The sequence below is a fragment of the Empidonax traillii genome, unplaced genomic scaffold (assembly GCF_003031625.1).
Source record: "Empidonax traillii isolate 1590-97213 ecotype Southwest subspecies unplaced genomic scaffold, ASM303162v1 scaffold580:size560489, whole genome shotgun sequence".
Lineage (NCBI taxonomy): Eukaryota > Metazoa > Chordata > Aves > Passeriformes > Tyrannidae > Empidonax > Empidonax traillii.
In genome coordinates, this window is record NW_020955773.1 from 158,156 (window position 1) to 168,155 (window position 10,000).

Sequence of the window (10,000 nt, forward strand, 5' to 3'; positions counted from 1 at the left end):
GACTTCTGCTATTCAGGACTATAACATCTCGGTACTATGTTTAGGATCCTTTCTATTTATATGGTATTTGAGTGCACTCATGTTCTGTATTTATAATCAGTATTTTTTCCTATTTTAGGTGTTTTAAAGTTCTTTTAGTCACTCTATGTCTTGTTTCTTCAGACACACTCCAGCCTACTCTATTTTATCACTTTTACACACATGCATGTATACATAAGAAAAAAATGTTTGTATAAGTCTGAACAAGTGTAGATAGCATTTGATATGAGATTTAAAAGTGAGTAAACACAATGCATCTACTTACTTTGAAAGTACTAATCTAGCTTTTATGTACTTTAATTTCATTCTATATTTGTATTGAAAATGTGAGTCAGGATTTTTTCTGGGATCTGCTTCACAAATCAGAACTTGTTATTTGATCTTCCTCAGGTTACTTACTCTTTCTGTGCCATAATTTACCTACATCATCATCATAATTGTAATTATAATAATCACCTACTTCATGAAACATTATGGGGCTCATTTATGAGTGATATTCATAAGCTGCTCTGAGAAACTCGGTAGAAAGATCCCATAAAAATATAATTACAATTTTTCTTTAAAGTGCATGTAGCTTACAAACAATGCTGATTAAAAGTAGTGCAGTAAAGCACTTTTAACTTATTCATCAATTACTTGGATGGAGGGATAGATGCCTCCTCAGCAAGTTTACTGATGACACAAAGCTGGGAGGAGTGGCCAATGCCCCAGAATGCTGTGCAGCCCTTCAGAAGGACCTTGACAGGTTGGAGAGATGGGCAAAGAACCTTCTGAAATTCAACAAGGGCAAGTGCAGGGTCCTGCACCTGGGAAAGAGCAATCCCATGTACCAGTACAGGCTGGGGGCCAACCTGCTGGAAAGCAGCTCTGGGGAAAAGAAACTGGAGGTCCTGTTGGACAACAAGCTGTCCATGAGCCAGGAATGTGTCCTTGTGGCCAAGAAGACCAGTAGGATCCTGGGATGCGTTAGAAAGATCGCTGCCAGCAAGTCATGGGAGGTGATCCCTAAGGATGATCTCTACTCAGCTCTGGTGAGGATCACCTGGAGTGCTGTGTCCAGTTCTGGGCTCCTCAGGACAAGAGAAACACTTTGCTCCTGGAGTGGGTCCAGCGGAGGGTGACAAAGATGATCAAGGGACTGGAGCATTTCTTATATTAGGACAGGTTGAGGGAGCTTGGCCTGTTCGTCCTTGAGAAGAGACCACTGAGAGGGGACCCCATCAGTGTCTATCAGTATCTGAAGGGAGGTTGCCAAGAGGATGGAGCCAAGCTCTGCTTGGTGGTACCAGCTAACAGGACAAGAGGCAATGGGCAGAAACTGATCCACTGGAAGTTCCACCTGAACATGAGGAAGAACTTCTTTACTGTGCAGTGACTATACACTGGAACAGGTTGTCCAGAGAGGTTGTGGAGTCTCCATCACTGGAGATTTTGAAGAACCATCTGGACACAATCCTGTGCAATGTGCTCTGGGATGACCCTTCTTGAGCAGGGAGGTTGGGCCAGATGACCCACTGTGGTCCCTTCCAACCTGCCCCATTCTTTGATTCCATGAAAGCAGCAATTTGGGAGTGTGCCCTTGCTACAGTTGACATCGGTGCTTACTAAACATGGTGTTCCAGGTGGTGGTTTGCCTCCTTGTATCAAAAGTGATAGGAGACTTTAACACCTAGGCAAGGTACAGTGATCACTGCTCTGTGGTATACCGTGCAAAATGAGGAGCAGCAAGTCCCACCGAGCTGGGAGCTCAGTACCTGGAGCTGCTGCCTTTCTCAGGAGACTGCCCCTTGCAAGTCCTTCTGCTGGCCAGACCAATCTAAACCTGCCACGTGCCAGCTTTGGCACCCGTTCTGCATTATGGAGAACTGGGAGCCTAAGGGAAGTTATTTTGACTCAAGTGACTGAGTTTCAGCACAAAGAACAGCCGCTGCTGAGGCCAGACTCTATTCTAGCAAGAGCTTCCAGCAAAGACCCCCATATGTTTATTGAATTACATCACTTTAAAGATAAATCCATGAGTGGACAGAATGAAATCTCTTTCCAGACTTACTCAATTATTTGCATTTTTATCATAACTCAGCTTGTTCTCCAAAGCATTCCTTTTTTTTAGTGATGTGTTGCATGTACATATGAAAATACTAACCTTAATGCTGTATGTTCCTACAGATGAGGATGAGGATGATGATAATATTGAGATAGATACTAACGAGGAGGTTCCTGAATGCTCTGTTACTGAAGGTGGAGATGAACTTACTAACCTAGAAAATGACCTTGATTCAACGGGTAATTTAAATAATGGCTATTTTGTGTATTTTGCATGACTAACACTCCATCATCATAAAAGTACTGTTGTGCTGCTTGTCTCTCTGTCAAATTTATTCCCTTCTGCCTTTTCAGGTCTTTTAAACCCTAGTGCTTAATATTCTGCATTCATGTTTAGTTGGAATTTAAAATCAACAAAATCATTATTTCCAGCAATGGCAGATTTAAATGCCTCTTGCTTGTTTGATGGGGAAGGGCACTCCAGGCCAGATTGGTAAAGCAGAGACACCTGAAAGCACCCTGCCTGGATTGTGCCAGGTAGGCAGAGGAGTGAGCAATGGCATGGGTGAGTACAGCTGCCACTCTCTGCGCTGCCATCCTGGCCCATTTGCTCAGGGAAGAGGAGCAAATGTGTCTGTGTTTGTATAGACTTGGTATCTGTCCTTCTGAGGACCAGTTCTTGTATTTACACCTTGTTGCTCCAGTGGGGGTGTGGAGGTATAAATTGGAACAGAATTAGTTCCATTTACTTTACAATGTTCAAATAATAGGGGGTTTATTAATACATTAGGACATAGGAGTGGTATTTCCCCCCTTTCAAAAATATTCAAGCAAAACTGAAGTTCATGTGATAAATATGATGATAAATATGTTGGAATCTTACAAGGGAGATACTTATTTTAAAAGGAGGTAGATCTTCAAAGACACAAAAGGAATTGCCCACCCATTAGAGGCTCACCTGCTTGCAGAGAGCTGCTGAAGGAGTTAGTTCTCTGTACAAGTCTATCTGATCTAGGCAGTCCTGCCGAGTGCCCAGGGTCTCTGTTTGTGGTGGGCTTCTCTGTCAGAACCTTTCTGCCCACTGCAAGTTATCTCAAACCTGGAGAATGCTGGCCAGCACGAGACTGCATCATGAAACAGTCCATGCAAGAGAGAACATCTTCAGCACCCTCTGACTTGATTCTGCCCGTGCCAGCTGAGCCCAAGTGTGTAGTCCATAATATATTAAATCAGAACATAATTCAGTGTTTGTTCTTTGGAAATTAAACCAACAGTGTTATGTATATAGAACTTTCTAGTCTTGTGTGGATGCAAAAATATTAGAGTTGTGTCCTTTATTTTTTTTCTATTTGAGGATTTCCAGGCACATAAGGAAATACATCTAGTGCTTCCAGCATTTGAATTTAGCTTACTTAGAGCAGAATACTGTCAAATAGTTTTCCAATAAAAAGTGGTTCATTTTAGGAGAAATAGAAAATCAGTACGTGAATATGCCTGTCACATTGCCCCAGTGGTTTACCAACATTTATTTCTGTGGGTTTTTTTTCCTGAGAAGTACCTTCTCAGGGATACAAACCCACTACCCAATGCTTCATGTCCACCATGGGAAAACATTCTGAAAAAAAAATTAAGACATCATTTTGCAGTTCAATCTGCGTAGAAGCCAAAGGTATAGACAAGTAAGAGTGATACAGTCTAATACTGTGATAGAAATCAGAGCCACAGATTTTGGTATAATTCTACCAATTCATACCAAGTTCTAATGAAGGCTGAATCTTCTGGGAACATCTAAAAGTAAAATTGTAAAGGACGTTTCACATTTAGGGTCGTTAATGGCCCATCATAATTAGTTTTTCCCAGCTGAATCTTAGTCCCACCTATCTCTCTCAAGAAGGGAAAACTTTATTTTTACTGCTTCGTGGTTTCAGATATTGCTTCTGTCTGTATTTGTCAGCACTTCTACCATACGCTGTTGTGAACCTCTTATATCATAGTTATTACATGGTGTTTATGTATAAACCCACAAGAACGTGCATGTACTTACATGTGAGCCTCAATTAAGGACACCCTGACTGGGTGTGGCAGAGGAAAGGGAAACTATCCCTCATCATAATCCAACCCAACCTGTCGCTGCTGGAGGCAGGCAGCATTTGGTTGCCAGCATGCCAAAAATGTTTGGGCTAATACGAATTGGAGCACTCCATACCTTGGAAGGAGCTGTGTGGCAAAACAGTCATGACTCCACCTTCCACACCAGCTAGAAGTCACCAGCCTGCAGTGAAAAACTCAGGTTGTGCATTTAGGAAAATGTACCAACTGCTATTTCCTCTGCATTTGACTCAAGGCCCAGGTGTAAGTGCATCATATGTGCAGGTGATGCTGCACTCGGTCCAGTTCAGGGGTGATTTCTCATATGGGGCTGCATGTAAAGAGTGTGTGTCTGGGGGCTTCTGCACCAGTGTTTTTCTGCTTCCCTACCCATGGTTAGCTCCACAGTCCTGTGCAGCAGCTTGTTATTAACACCTTTGTCCTTCTTATGTGTGTAGGTAACTATGTGTGTGGGTGTGTTACAAATTCATGTAGTCAACATTCACATACAGAATGAGCATTACTGGGAGGTAAAATTCTCAACTATTATTTATTTGGGCTCTGATCCAAGCTGCTAAAATTGATAATAAAAATTTGGGGACTTCAGCAGACTTTGACTCTGTCCCATGGATGTAGTTCTGAAGTGTTTTATGACTCTCCCTCAGCATATTCTATAAATCATAGTAAATTATTACTAGAAAGTCACTTTTTTGATACTGACATTTTAATGTTGAGAAACTGTGCCAAGAAGCCTTAGGATGAAGTACTAGTTCGTAAACTTGAGGGGTTATTAGTATGTAAATTATGTGATAAATTGTCAGGTATCATCTTAAAATCAATGGCTCTTTAAGTGTGTTTTTATACCAAAGTATAGGTATGTACCCACTGGGAGTAACTTTAAACATTGTTGACTTTTATGTGTTTTTCATCTGCTACTGTCAGCAAGCATGTTTACTTATTCAGCTGAGTGTTACATATGTTTTTTTGAGAAAACGTAGGAATATCTCTATACTGTACACAAACTTTCACCAATCTCAATGGCAAAAAAAAAAAATTCCTTCTACTTTTTTTTTTTTTTTAGTTTGAACCGATAGCAAAGTGAATTAAATCTACCTTTTAAATTGCTACATTGTTGTAGCGACTCTGCATTGAAATGCATCTCACTCTGTTGTATGTGGTATTTGCATATTTAGCAGAACAAAACAGTAAGTTGATGGATTTGAAGCTGAAGAAGCTCCTAGAAGCTCAGCCACAGGTGGCAAATTCACTCTCCAGTGCTGCTCAGAAAACTGTAACAGATAGCTCAGAGCAAGACATTAAGGTAAGTTTTGCTTAATGCTTTTGTTTTTGTACCTGTGTGTTATGTTTGAGGGTTTGTGTTTTGTGAGAAGGAAAATAATTTCTTATCAAATCCTTCAGAGTCAGAAACACAGAAAATCTTCATGGCAGTGCATTTACGTGGTTTGCAAGGCACTGGGGTTTTTCCTGTGATTAATCAACACATTTTCTTTTTGTTTTTTTTTTTTTTTTTTTAGTCATGGTACTTGTCGTTGGCAAAACATTAACAGATCTAAGAAGCATCTCTCAATTCTGGCTGCTCAGGTTGTTATTGACATCAGAAGTGTGCAGCACGGGCTCCATCCTGCTGCTGGTGCAATCAGCAGCAAGACTCTACCTGACTTAAATGGGAGCAGGATTGGACTCCCAGGGATTTGCTTCCTTCCTAATCCTGGTCCTCTGTTTTTCCTGCATTAAAATTAAGCCATGGTACACTTTAGAGGCATACATACTTTGGATGCTTGATGAGTGCTTCTGAGGAAAACAGGCACGAGTATGTGGTGTATGTGGGCATTTTGCCTATTCTTAGCGTTCACCACTACAGCATAAAGTGCCCACCAATCAATTTTCAGTTTCAGTTTCTTAATTAGACCCTTGTGTTCTTACTATTCTATTTTTTTTAAAAATAGTCCCTGTATGTCATTAATATCCCTATGGCTCTGGGGCACTTCCAGTTGGGTATAACTTTTCACCCACCTGCAGTCTGTGGGGAGAGCGCTGCTGACTGAAAGGATTTCCTTCCCCAGATACAGAGATGCTTTGAAGTCCCAAAACAATGACTTTCATTGCTTTTCCCTTACACTGTCAGTTCCTATAAATTGGTGATGAAAGTGTGTGGCAGCAGCAGAGGACTTTCGGTCTCTATCTTTGAACAAAAGGAAGCCTGGATCAAGTCTGATTTTTGCGTTCAATTTAGCTTTCTGCAGTGGATTTAATGCAAAATGAAGCTGGCCCAAGAATAATACAATGGATTGAAAAGGCTAACTGAATTAGTGAGCTTAGAGGAATACATTTGTAAAGTGGCAGAAGTCCCCAGTCATAAAAAGGTTTCTTAAAATGGGATTTACTAGCTAATCACACTGATATTTTAGCATGTTGCCGGGCCTAAAAAAATTAGTCATGTTTGTTTATTTTGGTAAAGACTCTGGTTTAGGCTGTCAGATGGTTATTGTGCTAATAACAGGAAACCACCTTTTATTTAACCAGAATCATAACCACCTGATTAGTGCAGCTGAAAAGTCATCCAGGGATATAAGCAATACTTGTTTACACTTAATTCTGTGAAATGACACACAGGCTGCCTCTTAGGGTAATTTGGTATCACCTAACCTAACAAAAATGGTATTTCTCTTTATAAAAAGCTCTTGTGAAGGAGTGGATTCTTTTTTAAGGTACTTCCACAAAAAGGTGCAACTTAACAGTTTATCTCTGCATGCCTCTTTTCTAAGGAAGAGTTGAAAGGCAGCGTTATAAGGAATATATGGTGTCCATCTGTTCTCATGGAGCTCTTGGCATTGAGGTGGATTTGTTTTTTAATAAAATGCAGTTTACAGGTTTCTAAATGAGGCATTCTGTGTTTGTGGAAAAGGATAAACTGTTACCTTCCCTTGGGGATTGTGTATCCCCGGCCTCCTTGAGGCGAGAGAATAGGCCGTTGGAGAACTCCCTCATTACCGATTGTCTCAATGCAGAGGAAGGGCAAAGTCTTGGTAGCTTTTGATAACCAGTTTCAGCATTCAGCAGGCTTAGCTATTAGTCATGCATCTTAGCCTTTCCCTATTTACTTTCAAAACACTTAATAAAAATAATAAAAGATTAGGTATAAAATGAAATATTTGTTTGGTACACAGCACCTCGGTATCTGCAGTTTCCACACACCACGGTGGTTCAGTCTTCTGGGATATTTGGTGTTGATAGAATCATTTGAATTTGTTACCAGTATTAACATAGGAAGCCCTGGAAAAGATAATTGTAGTTTCCTTAGCTGTAAAGGGCTTACTTACAAATCTGGCTTTGGAAAGTTATAGCTGATGAAATGCAGTTCAGTGGGGTAGCATTATAATCCTACCTTTTAGACTTCATCCAGCATTAGTGGTTTATCTCAATGGGCATAAAATTAGAAACTAGTTCTTCTTGTCATACAAGTCTATGGGACTACAGAAAACGACAGATTTCTGTACCGGGCTGGGAGAGAGGCTAAAGGCAACACGCTTTAAAATGATACAGATCGTGTTCAGGGACAGAGACGCTGCCACTTGGCAGCAGCTCGCGCGGTGCTTGGCAAAGCAAAGGTGCAAAGGAGGGATTTTTTTGTTTAAAATCGGCATTGCTGGCAAATGCTTGTCACAATGAATAGGTCTGGCTGGTAAAGAAGTGGAGAGTTCTGCAGGAGGGTGCCCACAGAGCAAAAAGCCAGTCGTTGCCACCACACGTTAAACAAAACCAACCAACCAAAAAAAAAAAAAAAAAAAAAAAAAAAGGCAAAGTTAATCACTCTTCTACTTTTTTCCCGGCAGCTGATACTTCCATCCAATATAAACCACAGCCCAAGTTGTGAAATCTACTTTTGTAAAAGCTGTGTCCTGTCCCCTCACAAAAACGTACCTTTCAAATTAATGTCTTCCCGCTTGTAAACAAAAGAAACTGTTGTGTGTCTGTTTTTTTCCCAGCAGAATGGAACAGAGGAAAATCGTGCTGAGCGATCACAAAAAGCAGCAGAACGGTTTAGAAATCCCGTTGTGTTCAGCAAGGACTCGACTGTCAGGAAAACTCAGCTCCAGTCTTTCAGTCAATACGTGGAGAGCAGACCAGGTAGGAGAAAATATAAAACCTGTTTTCCCATCTTATGATTTAATAATATTTAACAATAAATATATGAAAACCTGATAATGTAAGTCCACATTTCAATACATAAATATCAAGCTTTATAATAATTTTACATGTCTTTTCCCTTTTTTCAAGAGATGAAAAGGCAGAGATCAATACAGGAAGATACAAAGAGAGGAAATGAGGAGAAGGCTGCGATAGCTGAGACTCAGAGGAAGCCATCAGAAGATGAAGTGCTTAATGTATATTAATTTTTTGTCTGGTTTCATGATTGCTGATAATTCCAAACTGTATGTGGAAATAGTGCCTTTATTTGTTAAAATGAGATGTTAGGGTTTTTTAGATGTCAATCTCCAGTGCATTCAAAGCAGAGTGAGAGGGGTGCACTGTTGAATTAGTCTGCAGTGTGGTGATAATTGTCAGATAAAAAAAATGAATTTTTCAGAGTTCCACAGCCCCAGCTTCCTTGAGACATTTCCATCAGGGCACTTCCCATAAAGAGATTCCAGTATTGATCTACCGGGAGGATTTTAATTATTACAATAGCAGATACCGCAGAGCTGCAGTTAGAGGGAAGAGTCACATGAGACCTGCTAGAATTTCTCAGCCAACCCATTTTGTTGGCTTGGGTTAATGGGTGTTCAACCTTTCCATTATCCAGATCAGCCGTGAATTACTAGCTGAATGATGTTTGCATTAATATAATATATATGGTAATTTCTTCACTTAATTAACGGGGAGGTTCAGCTCAGTAGGGGTATGGGCTGATCATGTGTAAAATTGATTTGTGAGGGAAATATTTGATAGACCGCAGGGAGAAAGCTGGTTTTGATGGACAGCTGCGGGACAGAAGCAGGAAGAACCAAGTTTTAACCTGAATTTTTTTTTGCCTGAAAGCGCAACATAGCCTTTGAGGGTGGTTGTTTGTTGCTCTCCATAGTTTATCTGAACACATTTGTCATTTTTGCTGAAGCAATCTAGAGCTGAGTAGCAATTTTGTACCACTGTCATATCTACAACAAAACATCAAACTTTTTACAAGCCAGAGTTATTTTTAGCCCAGTTGTACTTTTGCAGAGCTAAAAAGGTCTGGCACAGTGAATTTGCATTATATATGCAGATGATACACATGAACTCTTGGGATATTACAGCCTGACACAGCATTTCTTTTCATGTTCTAATAGCAATTGTTAACAATTATGCATGCTGACATTAGGGAAGTTTTCATACTATTTTCAATTAATTATAGTTGATGAAAGGCAATATATTGCACATCACTTCAACTCCCCGGACCGATTTTTTTTTTTTTCTTTCTTCACAGAATGCTCTCGGGGAGTTTTGGTTTTGTTGTTGTTGTTTTTCTGGCTATACAACAGGTAGAAAGAGGTTTTCCATTAGAGGTGATACTGTTGGCTGTTGTGTAGGAAGAGAGGGGCCAAATTAATCAGGGCGTAATGTTCTTAAAATCAGATAACCCAAATTTCAAAGTTCTGTGCTCGTTACTGGTCCAGGGAGCTCAGCCATGCTGTTAGCTTTGAACATGTCATTATTTGAAATAATATGCTGTTGCCTGAATATGAAGCTGAATTGATTATTTCAGACACATTTACAGAAAAACAGTTGAAAATGTTTGGTGAAAGTATCTGAGACCCTTATGCAGCAACAA

The 10,000-nt window shown here is 40.2% G+C and overlaps 1 protein-coding gene across 1 annotated transcript in view; it reads left to right on the plus strand.

Moving 5' to 3' along the window:
- Nucleotides 1-10,000, plus strand: part of EHBP1 (EH domain binding protein 1) — a 178,696-nt gene that overhangs the window by 130,513 nt on the left and 38,183 nt on the right. The window contains exons 15-18 of the mRNA XM_027898157.1: nucleotides 2,206-2,322; nucleotides 5,364-5,491; nucleotides 8,178-8,319; nucleotides 8,470-8,576. Coding sequence (XP_027753958.1) covers nucleotides 2,206-2,322; nucleotides 5,364-5,491; nucleotides 8,178-8,319; nucleotides 8,470-8,576 — 494 coding nt within the window. The remainder of the gene's footprint in view (nucleotides 1-2,205; nucleotides 2,323-5,363; nucleotides 5,492-8,177; nucleotides 8,320-8,469; nucleotides 8,577-10,000) is intronic.